Genomic DNA, 15,004 nt, shown 5'->3' on the forward strand with positions numbered 1-15,004 from the left:
TGACTCATTCTTTTTATAGATTTACTACTGTAATTATACAAGAAATACAATAGAACTTATAAATGTAACTATTCCATTTGTAGTTGTTTAATTATAATAATCCTTTTTCCCCAACCTTATCAGCTTCCCAGATCTTTAGCCTCTACTCCCACTGCTCCAACCAATCCAGCAACTCCAGACAGTGCATCACAGGAAGAACTCATGGTCACCTTAATAACAGGATTAGCTTCTCTCACATCTAGAACTTCTATGGGCATCATAGTTGTTGGAGGAGTGGTAAGAAGTTCTTTTTAGTATAATTAAAATTGGAGTTTTGCAAAGCTGTCTGCTAGACACGAAAAGAAAGGTATATTTACTTTTATTTCCAGGATAATTTGTAGAATGACATGAAAAGTTGTTGGCTAAAATTAGTGAATAAAGATGCGTTTCACAGGTCTAATCTTAAGTTTTTAAAAATACAGACTTATTTATTTTTAAATTAAGGTATAGTTGTCATAACATTGTATTAGTTCTAGGCATACAAGATAATGATTTGATGTATATATATTGCAAAATGATTGCCACAGTATACATTTTTAACGAATACCTCTTTAGGGAAAAAAATACCACCAACTAGCTAGTCCTTAAAACAATGCTTCCTATTTTCACTTCACAGCACATAAATTATATTTATAATTTGGAGTAACAGGAATTATTCAGGTCCCTTATGTAGACTTCTCTGAATACCAGTGGGATCTGCCTTAAAATATTCAAGATTACTTTTTAGTTGTTCTTTTTAACTGTTAAAATTTTTTTCACATCATTAACAACATAGATTTTGGTTTTTAAAATCTCTGACCTGGGGCGCCTGGGTGGCCCAGTGGATTAAAGCTTCTGCCTTCCTTTTAGGTCATGATCCCAGGGTCCTGGGATCCATTACCGCATCGGGCTTTCTGCTCAGCGGGGAGCCTGCTTCCTCCTTTCTCTCTGTCTGCCTCTCTGCCTACTTGGGATCTCTGTCTGTCAAATAAATAAATAAAATCTTTAAAAATAAATGAAATAAAATCTCTGACCTAAAAAAAAATTCACATGTCTTCTTGAGATATATCAAGTTAGTAAATGTCTGGCAGGTTATAAAAGTTCTTGCCTGGTATTTATGTATAGCTCCTTTTTCATCTTGATTGATTTCCAGTAGCTTCAGATTTTCTAACAGAGAAGGAATATACATTTTTTTAAAAATACGGATTTGAGTCAAAGGGGGCTGATGAGTTTGTTAAAATGCTTTAATGTACAGTCTCCCTAGTAGTGATATTCTTTCTTGAAATAACCTGTGAATTTATCCCTACAGATCTGGAAAACTGTAGGGTGGAAACTCATATCTGTTTCATTAAGTATGTATGGAGCTTTGTATCTTTATGAGAGGCTGACCTGGACCACACGTGCCAAGGAGAGAGCCTTTAAACAGCAGTTTGTGAACTATGCAACGGAAAAACTGCAGATGATTGTTAGTTTCACCAGTGCAAACTGTAGCCATCAAGTACAACAGTAAGTTGAAAGATGTCTTTTTTTTTTTTTAAAGCATTACTGATGTATGATATGTATAAAAAATGCATAAACAAGAGTTTAGCTCAAAAGAATTACCACAGTATAAACACATTTGTAATCACCACCAAGGTGAAAAAAAACAAGGGTATCAGACATGCTCAGAACTGCATGATGGCACTCAGGGCTTGATCCTGGTACCTTGGGATCATGACTTGAGCCAAAGACAGACATTTAACCGACTGAGTCACCCAGGCGCTCCAAGACAAGATGAATTTTGACAACATACTAAGTGAAAGAAGCCAATCACAAAAGACCACATAAGGTATGGTCCCATTTATATTAAATATCTAGAGTAGGCAAATGTATAGAGACAGAAAGCATATTATTATTTGCCAAGGGTTGGGAAAGGGGCAAAGGGTAATGACTGGTAATGTATATGAGATTTTTTGTGGGGTGGTAGTGATAAAAGGTTCTAAAATTTTATTTTGGTCATGGTCACACAACTCTGTGAATATACTAAAAATTGAATTGTATTATTTTAAGTGAGCAGATTTTATAGTATGTAAATTATATCTCAATAAAGGTAAGAAAAGGGGAGCCTGGGTGGTTCAGTTGGTTAAGCGTCTGCCGTTGGCTGGAATCATGATCCCAGGGTCCTGGGCCCTTCGTTGGGCTCCCTGCTCAGGGGGGAGCCTGCTTCTCCCTCTGCCTCTGACCCTCCCCCTGCTTGTGTACTCTCTCTCTGTCAAACGTATAAAATCTTCAAAAATTAAAAAAAAAAAAAGGTGAAAAAAATAGTCTGGGAACCAAATGCCACCAAAAAAAAAAAAGCATGATGGCATGTGTAATGTATTTTTACTGTCACAGCCGAAATTGACAAGTCTAAGATTTGTTGTTGTTGTTGTTGTTGAGAGAGAATTAAGCAGGAGCAGGGGTAGGGGCAGAGGAAGAGGGAAAAGCAGACTCCCCACTGAGCAGGGATCCTGATGTGGGACTCAATGGACCCTGGGATCATGACCTGAGCTGAAGGCAGATGCTTAACCAACTGAGCCCTCAGGTGCACTCAGGTGCCCCACTGCATTTACAAGTTTAAAGGCATAATTCTTTTAGAATTGAAGAGAATTTTTTTTTATTTTTTATTTTTTATTTTAAGATTTTTATTTATTTATTTGACAGACAGAGATCACAAGTAGGCAGAGAGGCAGGCAGAGAGAGGAAGGGAAGCAGGTTCCCCATTGAGCAGAGAGCGCAATTCGGGGCTTGATCCCAGGACCCTGGGATCCTGACCTGAGCCAAAGTTAAAGAGGCTTTAACCCACTGAGCCACTCAGGTGCCCCTGAAGAGAATTTTATTATACTGGGTCCACTAGTTTCTTTTATATATCTTAAAATTTGTTTCATTGATTTAATATCTAGAACTGCAATTAAGTTAATGCATAATAGTCTGTATTTGGATGCTGCTGAGAGCTGAATTAAACTGTTTTCTGAGCTGAAGAGAATTGTGATTTAATGGGAGAAATAACATAGATAATTACAATAAAAGTTGAAAAGTGGTAAGTAATGTAAGTGATAAGTAAGCTTCATAATATGAGGCTCTAGAATCTTAAATCATGAAGGGTAGTTTCCCGGGTGCCTGGTGGTCCAGTGGGTTATAGCCTCTGCCTTGGGCTCATGTCATGATCTCAGGGTCCTGGGATTGACCCCCACATCGGTCTCTCTACTCAGCGGGGAGCCTGCTCCCACCCCCCCGCCCCCCGCCGCCTGCCTTTCTGCCTACTTGTGATCTCTCTCTGTCAAATACATACATAAAATCTTAGAAAAAAAAAAGATTTCCCACAAGGAAGAGTAGCCTACCAAGTTTGAATGTGTGGAATAGGAAGATGTAGGCAGAGGGAAACACCCCAAACCAAAAGAAAGTAAGTGGGAGAAGAAATGTGTTCAGAAACATGAGAAATTTGAGTATGGCAGATGTGTATTTGAGTGGGGTACATTCGAGTATAAACCTAATACTAGGACAGGAGCGTGGATATTTGGACGTCCTGGAAGTTGATGTCATTGACATTTAGTTCTATAAAAATAACTGCAGTGGTGTGGTGTATTAGTTCTATAAAAATAACCACAGTGGTGTGGTGTATTGAATGGTTTAGGCTGAGGAGACCAGAGTTAAAGGGAGATTAAACTTTCAGACACAAGCTCAAAGCCTGTACTAACACAGAGCTGCAGAGAATAGAAACAATGAGGGCACAGACTGGAGGATATTTGCCAGATATTTACTGAGCTCTTGTCTTATACAAGAGTTTTCATTTTACTTATATTAAGGAAGATATTTTTTCTAATGGAGGTACCTAGACCTCCGGAAGAAATCAGCTGAGGTTACATATGTAAAAACAAAGCTTTTTAAAAAAATGAAGCTTTTCATTCATTTAATCATCAATTGTTAATTGCCTACCATGTGCTAATAACTGTGCCAATATCTATGCTAATGGTGGTTATAGGAAATAGAGATAACTTGATCTCTTTCTTAAAAGACTTTACATCCTAATGGAGGCAGCCTCGATATATTACTCAGTTAAAAAATACTCGCTAAATATTGATTTAATGAAATATGAAAAAAATGAAAGATTCTTATTTGTCTTAATATTGATATTTGGTGAGATGGGTTGAAATGGAAAGAGGTATACACACCTACTAGGCATGCTCCCAGTTGCAAAAATAACATGTTTGCCAAAGCTACCATATTAACTGGCACACAAATTAAATACAATCCTTTAGTTATGGAAACATGGTTCAGTGTTGCTATGATTTAAATTATTTTTTTGTCTAAGTCACAAGCTTATGAAATTTTCTTGCTTGTGCTCAGTAATTGTTATTTGTATAGGCAAGGGACGAGTAAGGCTTATTATGCTTCTGAAGAAATACACCCATCTTCAGCCTTTTTATAGCTTATTCATATTCATTAGAGGTTGATACTGCCTGTTGAGCATTTGTCTTGAGACCAGATGAAATTAAGGCTACAAGTGCCATAGCCTCCTTCAGAGCATTCTTAAAAGTGTTCTTTGATATCTTATGTTTTAGGTATATTTTAAACTTAGTCTTTCAGTATAAGCTTTAAATTAAAGCTTCATTCATTTTAAAAGACATTCATGACTGCTGAAAAAAAGCTTTTTTTATTTTAAGGGAAATGGCAACCACTTTTGCTCGCCTGTGCCAACAAGTTGATATTACACAGAAACATCTGGAAGAAGAAATTGCTAGATTATCCAAAGAAATAGATCAGTTGGAGAAAATACAAAACAATTCGAAGTTCTTAAGGTATTTGAATCTTTTTTCTCAATAATGTGAACATTTGTTGGTCTCGTTACTTGAGTATAATTATATAAAATAACTAGTGAATTTGTAGTAAAACTTTTTACATTTGGTTATTTTCCATACTCCATTTGTTTTTCATTTTCAGTGAAACCTAATTTCAACAAGAAAAAGAAAATCTGAATTAAAAAATTAAAAGGATTTTTTTAGATCTTTATCTAAAACTATTAAGCCATACTAGTCCCCATTCAGAGCAGAAGTTTTGTAATTAAAAGTGCAAGATTTGGTTTTGTTTTTTAAGATTTATTTATTTTAGAGAGTGGGCACATGCTTGCACACTTTTACCACCTGTACAAGTTGAGGGGCAGGGCAGAGGGAAAGAATCTTCATGTAAACTCTGCTGAGCAGAGAGCCCAACACGGGAGCTCAGTCTCAGGACCCATGAGCTCATGACCTGAGTGGAGACCAAGAGCCAGACACTCAACTGATAGAGCCACCCCGGTGCCCCAAAAGTGCGAGTTTTTAGTCCTCTGTATTCAAGACCCTTAACTTCCATTTTCATTGGGGGACTGTTGGATGTACTTAACTTTAAAGCAACAGAAGTAAACAAGACATCCTAATTTGTTCAATTCTGGTTTAATACAACTTATCATGGATTTTGTGGCATCTAAGTAAAGTTTGCCTTTGGGGACTTGACCAGGAGTATGAGTGATGAGTAGTAGAAGAAACTACTTCTTGGTAGTCCCTAACTTTCACCTTTTACCCATTAGCTGGCTCACCTAACAAGTTATCATTAAGCAGCAATTAATAGCTGCTGCCGTTTACCAGTGCATGTGCCTCATATGGTTGCTCATCCAAGAGCAGCTCGCAATGTCTCCAAATTATAGAGGCTGTCCTTGTGAACTAAATTTTGGGACGTACAGCTAAAACACTTGCAGTTAAGTCTGTCCACGATGTCTTAATCTGATGTACAGTGACATTGTCATCACTCCTCAATTTCATCATCTCTGAAAAAGACTGCCATCACTTAGACCTTAACTTCCTTATACATACAAACACAGCCAAGTAAATTTTATTCCGTTCTGCCTGATTTAAGATTATCTCAAATACAGCCTTTCAAATTTAGTAAGATTACATTTAATAGGTTTTGTGTGTGTGTTTGACTTAGGTAAGTTTTTTTAGTAGTGTTTCATCTTGTTTAGAGTAAAATGTAAATGATATTATTGGCACTTACTGTAGCTTTTTTATTTTGGCCAGACTGACTTATGTATGAATAATTATGATCTGCTCATCCTTTTTCTAACAGGAAAGTATAAAATAACAAATACCATAATATTTAGAATCTCCATTGTTGCTACATTAGGATTAGTAATTCAGATAAAACTTACCTCAGGCTTCAGCAGAAGCCTGAAGCAGCACGCAGTGGAGTCTATAGTACATGACCTTGACAGTATGCACCCAGCAACAGTACAAGACCAAGAGAAAAGAGAAACTCATTCAAGTATGTGCACGCCCTGGCATAGTATGAGAATGGGAGACACAATCTGTGTTCCTCTGTCAGTGTTCCTATTTTCCTCTTTTTAGGATACTTAGCTATATCAGGTATAATCCTAGTATTAAAAAAAAAAAAAACCAAACTTTTGGTATACCATGGTCTTTTGACATCTGACAGCTACTTTATGTATACATAAAACCAGTTATTCTATACTTTATGCTTAACTTAAAGGGAATTCAAAGACTTTGGATATAACTCCCATGTAAGGTAATAGGATTCTTTTGTCTCTTATGCTTTTCTTAAGTTTTTGGTTTTTATCTCAGTGTACCTTTTTCAAGTTCTGGACATTGGATTCTGTGTTTACAGCAAAGTAATAGCATATATACATACTCTTAAAAGGTTGGTAATAATTTATCTGCATTCAGATAAATGTAGCAACACCTGACTAGTGGTTTTCTTCTTAAGATTGGATGGAATGCACTTTTTTTTCTCACTGGACTTTATGATAATTAGATTGGTTTTTTATTCATTTTTCTAAATTAGAAATAAAGCCGTTCAACTTGAAAATGAACTGGAGAATTTTACTAAGCAGTTTCTACATTCAAGCAATGAAGAAGAATCTTAACAGTAGAGATTGCTTTGGTGATCATCATAGGAGAAAATGGAACTTGGAAGATTGGGACAGTTGTTTATGAAATGACTTTAAATATGAATTATACTAACTGTACCTAAATAGCAAATCCTTGTGTAGATTCTGGTAATTATCTATCTCAGGGTGTTTGCATTTCTGAAGAGTGTTGTGATGTATTTTTAATTTTAATTTTGGGTAAAGAAAGGCTAAATTGTGCTAAAAATGATGAATTAGTTAAAAGCAACAGAACCAACTATGTGACCCCTGAGGGGTGGGGCCTTGTTCTTAATTAGGGCTCTCTTTGTTTTTGATTCTGAAAAACTCTGCTTCCTGGCATCCAGGAGTTAGAGAATGCTCCTTTCATCTTTTCTCAAAACTAATTTTTGATGCCCACCTTAATGGGAGTAGTCATTTGTTTTTGTTGTTTTATAAACTGTATTGCTCTATCGAGGAGGAGTGTGGAATGTTCTTGAGTGTATTGTTGATGCAAGTTACAATCACTTTTGCCATCCTGGCAGGTATGTAAACCACTAATACACAGTTTTTACTCCCTCTTTTTTCTCATTAAAACTGATGTAAAATAGTATAAAGGTTTGTTATTATAAAGTCTCTTTAAAAACTATCTGGGTCTGAATAAATAGTTGCCTGATCTGTTTCTAAAGAAGTATTTTCTGCTTCAGCTATGATTATGGCCAAGAAAACCTTTCTATCTCAGTTTTAGGAATAAAGTTTGAAGTGATAAAAATAGCCCAAGATATGGGAGCTCTGAATTTTCAGTGGTTACGGTCATGTACAAATGCTATTCTTCAGAAGGTTTTTGCTGGGAATACTGCTGGATTGTCCCCCCAGGTGGCTTTTACTTTTATTTAATTGTATGAATTTGCCAGGGCACTGTTGATATTCTAACTTAATGAAATGTTTATGAGTTCGAGTGCTGTGTCTCTTTCTGTGTAAAAACTAATAGAAACAAATACGGAAACATACAAAATGGCATTCTGGGGGTTTGCTATGCAAAACGTAGTCTTGAGGATCACCAAAGCACCAGCATCTAGACGCTTTGTTAGATGCATCATGACAGTGCATTTGGCCGGGGATGGTTTCTGCTATTCCACAGAGGGATAACATGTTAGGCTCTTTTATCTTTGGTATTTCCTTTCTTGTGCCTTTAAGGCTCCTGGATGCTACTCAAGTCTTTTTGGTGCAGCATTATGTTCCAGGATATTTTAAGGAGAAAATAACATTACTTAGGTCACAGAAGCCTTTCAAAAATGTATTTTTATGCAGATCAGATACTAGGATGCAGTATTAAAATCTAAGTACTACTTTATAGCATTTGTTGTTGTTTTATAACCAAATAATAGCACATGCTACCAACAAATGTAGCAACTGCCACATGAAAAACTGATGTCTAAAACTACTACTAACTTAGGTTACAAGTTCAAGACCTTAATCTTTATATGAAAGTACTTGAACTTTTTGAAAGAGCATAGTGGTTTGGTATCACCTCCTTAGTAAAAGTACAGTGGCTGTCAGAGTCTGGTCCCTGGATTAAGTATATTATCACTTGTGTGAACTTTTGAGAAGAGCGTATTGCAGGGTCTCCTCCATACCTACTGAATCCAGTAGTGTTTGGGAACCAGCAGTCTGTTTTCACGTGCCCTCCAGGTGATCCTCACGCATGCTTAAGTTGGAACTGCCAGAATAGTGGTTCTGGTATAGTGAAGCTACAGTTAAGTTCTCCATCCCCAGTTAGACTGTAGTTCCACCTGATCAAGTGTGAAAATGCATGAATGTTGGAAATGGAACACTGAAGTAATGAAACCCAACCTTTATGCCTAGAGATATGTGCCCCTCTAAGGCCATGAATTATACAGGAAGTATGTCAATTCACAGCTGTAGTTCAAAGTTGTTACACATACTTGGTTTACTCTGTATGTTTGCAGGATTATTTATAACTTTGTATAGCCTTAAACTTTATATAGAACTACATTTTTATAAGTATGCAAGGTGAAAATAAAACTTGTTTGCCTGATAGTTGATAAATGTAGCATTTATGCTGGCAGTGAGTTTTAATCTTTATGTAGTAGACTGGCCCATGCACCCTGCCAAGAAAAGAGACTCCCTCATTTCATTCTCCTGGCCAAGAAAAAGTTCCTCCAATTCATTCTTGAAGGACAAAGAAATGAAAGCAGTAACTTTTCAGCCTTTTAACAGTAGGTAGCATTCACAGTGGTGAGGAGGTGGTTAAGGAAAGGAAAAAGGGCCAAGCATGAAATACCAGGCTTGGAGTTTACTTCTAAGGCTTAATTTTTAGTGTGATTAAGATATTATTTATTCATGGGGTGCCTGAGTGGCTCAGTGGGTTAATGCCTCTGCCTTCAGCTCAGGTCATGATCCCGAGGTTCTGGGATCGAGCCCCGCATCAGGCTCTCTGCTCCTGCTCCTCAGGCAGCCTGCTTCCTCCTCTTTCTCTGCCTACCTCTCTGTCTACTTGTGATCTCTGTCTGTCAAATAAATAAAAAATCTAAAAAAAAAAAACAAAGATATTATTTATTCATTTCAGAGAGTGAGAGACCGTACAAGAGGGGGGTGGTGGCACAGAGAAAGCAGCAGGCTCTTCACAGAGCAGGGAGCCTGCTGAAGCGGGGCTCAATCCCAGAACCTTGGGATCATGCCCTGAGCTGAAGGCAGACACTTAACTGACTGAGCTACCCAGGCACCTATTTTTAGTGTGATTTTTTTTTTTTTTTAAAGATTTTATTTATTTACTTGACAGGCAGAGATCACAAATGGGGGAGAGGCAGGCAGAGAGAGAGGAGGAAGCAGGCTCCCTGCTGAGCAGAGAGCCAGATGTGGTGCTTGATCCCAGGACCCTGGGATCGTGACCTGAGCCAAAGGCAGAGGCTTTAACCCCCTGAGCCACCCAGGCACCCCTTTAGTGTGATTCTAAAAATTAAAACATTACATGAAATCTGGTTAAAAGCACTTTATTGATTACAATATCAGTTCACAGCAACATTTCACAGAGCTACTGTACAAATAATGAATCATTGTGCAAGAAAGATCCAAGAATACTATTAAGTCATGGTACAAGTCCATAGTTTGGTTTAAAGCTTTTCTAAGAGCTTTAATCTACTACGTTCACCTTGCCCATAGTCATGTTACTGACATTCAAAGTCTATTGGCTACAAGTTTGTAGAAACCACTGTAGGTGAAGGAAAACAATTTAATCAGCTTTAAAAACCACTTCTGTGTGGATGCCTTTGGATAAGAATACGTGAATCCAAGTGTTCAGATGCTTTCAAAACAAATAGAATAGAGCACCATTGTGTAAAAAACAAAAAGGCTTGAAATATCTACCAAGTATCACTGAAGTTCAATTAAAAAATAAATACTACATGATGTAAGATTTTGTTGGGAACACTTAACACCAGTTGAAACACAAAACCTGCCTTTTCATGATGCTGCATTTTAACTATTTTATAGGATTTTATAGGATCAGTAATTGGATTTAAGAAAAAAAGGAAATTTTATCAACATGCAAATAAATCCGCTAAATACAAGGTGTACCATCAATCTGTGACTAAAACTTCTAAAAGATACACTGCTAGCTTAGACATTCAACTATGAACCATTTTAATGAGTACCTATTTTAAGATATACCACAGAATTTAAGGCAACTCAAAATGAGCAGGAGGAAAAACTAGTAAATATGAAACATAATTCACCCAAACAGTCTAATTTAAAGTACTAATTTTTTTTTCATTGTGCTACTCTTTCTCACAAGAAAGATGGTCTAACCTTGTGGGTGCTTTAAAAAATTCTAACAGGAGATAAGACAGTTTAAAATTTTGCTTTCCACAATGGCTAAAGGGAAATTTGAAGCTGAACACAGTACTTGATTTAAAAGCAGAAATTTTTAAGCCTGACTTAAACCCTCAAGACTCTCGAGAGAATACTGTGAAAATGATAGGCCCATTTCTAAGATTGATTAATCAGTTTCCTAACTTTAAACATCAACAGATTTTAGCCACAGGCATTCACCTGCCTTGTAATTTAAAATGTGAACATTCAACAGTAACACCAAAGCATAAATTTCCCTGAATGTTGTCACTTTTAGAAAGGTTAAAATTATTAAATCTAAGACTTCAATAGTGTTGGAGAAGGTTAGTTATAATACTGGCACAGTATATTTTAGCAATAAAAATTTCACTGTCACCTGGAGAAGGCAAGATCCATTTCTCTTAACAGGTTAACTTTAAGACTGCCGAACATGTTCCAGAAGCACCTATATCTGTATGTCTAGGATACTAGTTCACTATCATGCAGTAGCAGTTCAGCTGAGTCTACATTAAAAGGAGAATGGCCTATTAGACTCTTAAAATTGAAGTATTAAACCCAAACTTTTGCATCTGTGAAGATGAACTCTGTGTGGTGTGCATGGAACCAACGGATCAAGCTAGAAAAATCTGAGGGAAGGAGGGAAGGATGAGACCTTGGATATTCAGTCTAAACCTCTAGTACAGGTGCCAAAACTGAGGACTGTCTGTCCATCAAAGTAGAGAGGTCTTTGCTACCAGCTTTTGGGATTATGTGCTGAACCACATGGCAATCATCACTCTTTTTAAAAAAGAGTATGTTCTCTTAAATTATTCTTGCTAGATCTGGGGGTGGGGGACACTTTCTGAGATGATTAATCTATAAATAAACATGCTGAGGCGTATTATGTTAAAATGTTTCTTATAAGGTAAAAGAAAACAGGCACCAAATAAATGCAACAATCTTGATGCAAATTCTTAAATACTGTATTACTCTTACCGGTTAGAAATCTTGTGCACAACACTTGAGACTATCAGCTGAACTCAAACTGCAGTAAATAAATATACCTAGCAATTGGAACCTGTATTACTGGAGAGCAAAGATTTAGCTAGTGTGGTAATAAAGTCACCATTTGGTCTATGTATAAATAGCACAACAGTGATTGGGTCTTAGTTGCCTAGTACACATTTAATTATGGGAACTACTTTTAAGCTTATCTACAAAGATTTCAACTGTTTCTATCAACATGCTTAAGACCATGGAATTCTTATAGTCTGGTGCCCCTCTGGCAAAAGTATCTTGTTGCTAGAGAAACTGTCAAGGTAGAGGAGATGCTTTTGCACATGGCAGAAGGGCTTTCTTACAGGAATTTGGAATGAACTGCTGAACTACATGGCAAACCCTCACCTTTTTGGGAAATGAATACGTTCCTTTAAAATATTCTTGCCTTACCTTAAAGAGCTATTCTTTATGAAATGACAGTCCACAAACATTAATTCCAAAAAAAGTTCATAGAAATCTTACGTGTTTATAAATATACATTCATGCCTGCCATCTAAAATAGTCTGTTTTGGGTCCTATATCTTACTCTTCCTTTATCCATTTTCTTTTCACCATCATCAGCTGATCTTAAAACTGGTAACAGACTTCATTATGGTTGATGCACTTACTAGCATATTCACAATATAAAAATGAAAATTCACAAGTAAAATTTGGGAAGCGTTTAGATTAGGGTTACATGTGATCAAAAGTTGAAACCTAAGTTGAAACAGACATGGTTTACTAAATTACAAAAGTAATGCACTTCTGTATTAAGAATAATCCATGACTTCATCAATCAAGGCTAATAATCTTGTATTATCAATCATTTGGCTTTAGTTATAGGGGGAAAGTATCTTTGTTTAAATTGAGGGGGGCATTCTAGTAATAGACACATTATATCATTGACAAGTAGGAATTGCTTAGGAAAATACTAAGCAATGTTCCTCTGACTCCTTTAAGGACTTCTGGAATTTTTCTTTTGGCTTTAAAGTGGAGTCACATGGATCTAAGTATTCCTTTTGGCGAAATCACTTAGAAACCATTTTTTTGTGCCAAGAGAAAAATCACAGAAGAGCGAAAAGTCTGAATGTTTCCTTTTTCAAATTTAAGTCACGATAATAGGAAATCGGAATTGATATAAACTGAACACAAACTCATAAAGCCACCTTGCTACACAATTGTAACTGATCAAGTCTAGTGAAGGTTAGATTTTAACACTTCTTTCAACAGCGTAATGCCATCACATTGTATTTCCCATCTACATGTCTATCAATGGAGAATACTGGACAAAATTCTTCAGATGCAAGGACAACCCAAATGTTAATCTGAAATAATGAGGGTAACCTACAAACTCTGTTTCAGAATATGAAATCACTAGGAAAGCCCTGCTCTTTAGAGAGCTACTCAAAGCGTCATTAGATCATAACCAGATTTTTTAAAATGTTTAGAATTTGTTTTTTATGCAATCACTGCTAACTATGTAAGAATGTCTTATGTATGTCTAAAATTTCAGAATGATACCTTCCTTGATTCCCTGGCCTTCAGGGAAGGCCAGGGACTGAAAGTGAGCCTTACTTAAATTCACAGGACAGCAGAAGGATACCCAGAAACTAACGATATTCAACAGGGACTGTCCTCAGAGAGATCTAGGCCTGCTAGCATTCTTAAACATTAAGCAACAAGGAGCTAAAAGGTCAGAAATCAAGGAGACTTTCTTCAAACGTAAGTACACATACATATGGGATCACTTCCATCTCTTACAATGCCTACTTCCTCCATTACAAAACTCAAAAATGTGATGTTTCTTATGTATAGAAAGTTAAAAATTTAAGTCTTAAAAAACACAATCAAACATAATAAACCGCTCTAATGTGAACATTCTGTCCTACACAAAATAAAGAATTTCGAGTACAAGCAAAAATTCATCAAGGTTCAATTAGCTTAATTCCTCAAATTAATGCACTTGTCCTTTCAATCTCAGCCAGCACCCTTGCCTTCTCCCCCCCTTGTTTTGTTTTGTAGTTTACTGAAATCTTTTTGTATATAACAATCTCAATAGAAAAATCTTCACCTGCAAATATAAGGTAGAATTTTCTTCTCACAGCGATAGGCTGTAGCACTGATTTCTCCAGATAGCAACGGAGAACAGCAAACATGTATGCACTATTAATTCCAGATTCTAAGAAAACTGTCCCAAGAGCCTGTTGCCACAGCCATGCCATCATCTGTTACACCTAAACAGCTGACACGGTTATCATGACCAGCAAGAACACCTGAAAAGCAGAAGTTTAGTAAAAAGTTAACAAGAGCCAACTTTCAGAATTAAACAATTATGTGCATACAAGATTTAGAAGGGTATTTTTAAAAATTTTTTTCAAAACACCGTATTTCATTTTCAAATCTTTTCTTTATCCTTTATTTTCCAAGGCGTACTGTGCATGTTTAAGTGTATGTTCACCGGTTTCTGAAACAATTATCAACAAACAATTGTGAGGACGAAAGAGCTGGAAAGAAACGGTATGCATGGTATGGGAAATCAGAGAACAGAACACTTAAAACTCATTAGAATATCAACAAGACAGAAAGAGTCTAGAATACCTATATATTCACTATATCCACATCTTGAGTAACTACTGCCAAAAGCAGTCTCAGGAATGACTTTGCCTTTAGCTTCAAGAAGTATTCGTTTGCAAGAAATCTGTTCACGAGGTTTTATTTCATCCCCATCCCTATTTCAGCAATACACCGGGATAACGTAGACCGTCAGTACTGAAGTGGACATCTGCCTTTTAAAAATTTTTCTGGCTACCTGGCTGTCAGAGGAGGCTCCTTGCTCCAAATGGGGAGCCTGGGTGTGAGGGGTAAGCTAGGTAACTTCAAGGAAAATGAGAATCATGAAGATCTACAATCAAACTTGGACTATATCAAATTCAAGAATTACTTTTTTTTAAATAAACTCTGAGTCTGCAGTATCTATAACGAAGCAAAATCATGTTCAATCATGTTCACCCAACCGCAGGAACATAACCTCATCTAACTCTTAAGACCCTGTAGTCCCTCCGGCACAGCAATGTTTGGCAACAGGCAAATGTACAATCGTGGGTTGAAGTAACAGAAAATGAGCACTGTGACTAAATACTCCAAGTCACATTGGAAAGGAAAATGAGATAGCAATTCACAAGTCGCCAT

At 36.6% G+C, this 15,004-nt stretch overlaps 2 protein-coding genes across 4 annotated transcripts in view; one reads left to right on the forward strand and one right to left on the reverse strand.

The window, feature by feature from the left end:
• MFN1 (mitofusin 1) overlaps window positions 1-7,886 on the forward strand; it is a 32,588-nt gene extending 24,702 nt beyond the window's left edge. For both annotated transcript variants that reach the window (XM_004756627.3, XM_004756628.3), the window contains exons 15-18: window positions 124-276; window positions 1,328-1,524; window positions 4,701-4,835; window positions 6,868-7,886. In XM_004756627.3, the coding sequence (XP_004756684.1) occupies window positions 124-276; window positions 1,328-1,524; window positions 4,701-4,835; window positions 6,868-6,949 (567 nt within the window). In that variant the 3' untranslated portion in view covers window positions 6,950-7,886. The remainder of the gene's footprint in view (window positions 1-123; window positions 277-1,327; window positions 1,525-4,700; window positions 4,836-6,867) is intronic.
• Window positions 7,887-9,926: 2,040 nt separating this feature from the next.
• GNB4 (G protein subunit beta 4) overlaps window positions 9,927-15,004 on the reverse strand; it is a 56,165-nt gene continuing 51,087 nt past the window's right edge. For both annotated transcript variants that reach the window (XM_004756629.3, XM_004756630.3), the window contains exon 10: window positions 9,927-14,088. In XM_004756629.3, coding sequence (XP_004756686.1) covers window positions 13,982-14,088 — 107 coding nt within the window. In that variant the 3' untranslated portion in view covers window positions 9,927-13,981. The remainder of the gene's footprint in view (window positions 14,089-15,004) is intronic.

Source organism: Mustela putorius, unplaced genomic scaffold (assembly GCF_011764305.1).
Source record: "Mustela putorius furo isolate JIRA1106 unplaced genomic scaffold, ASM1176430v1.1 tig00003834_pilon_pilon_pilon, whole genome shotgun sequence".
Taxonomy (NCBI): Eukaryota; Metazoa; Chordata; class Mammalia; order Carnivora; family Mustelidae; genus Mustela; species Mustela putorius.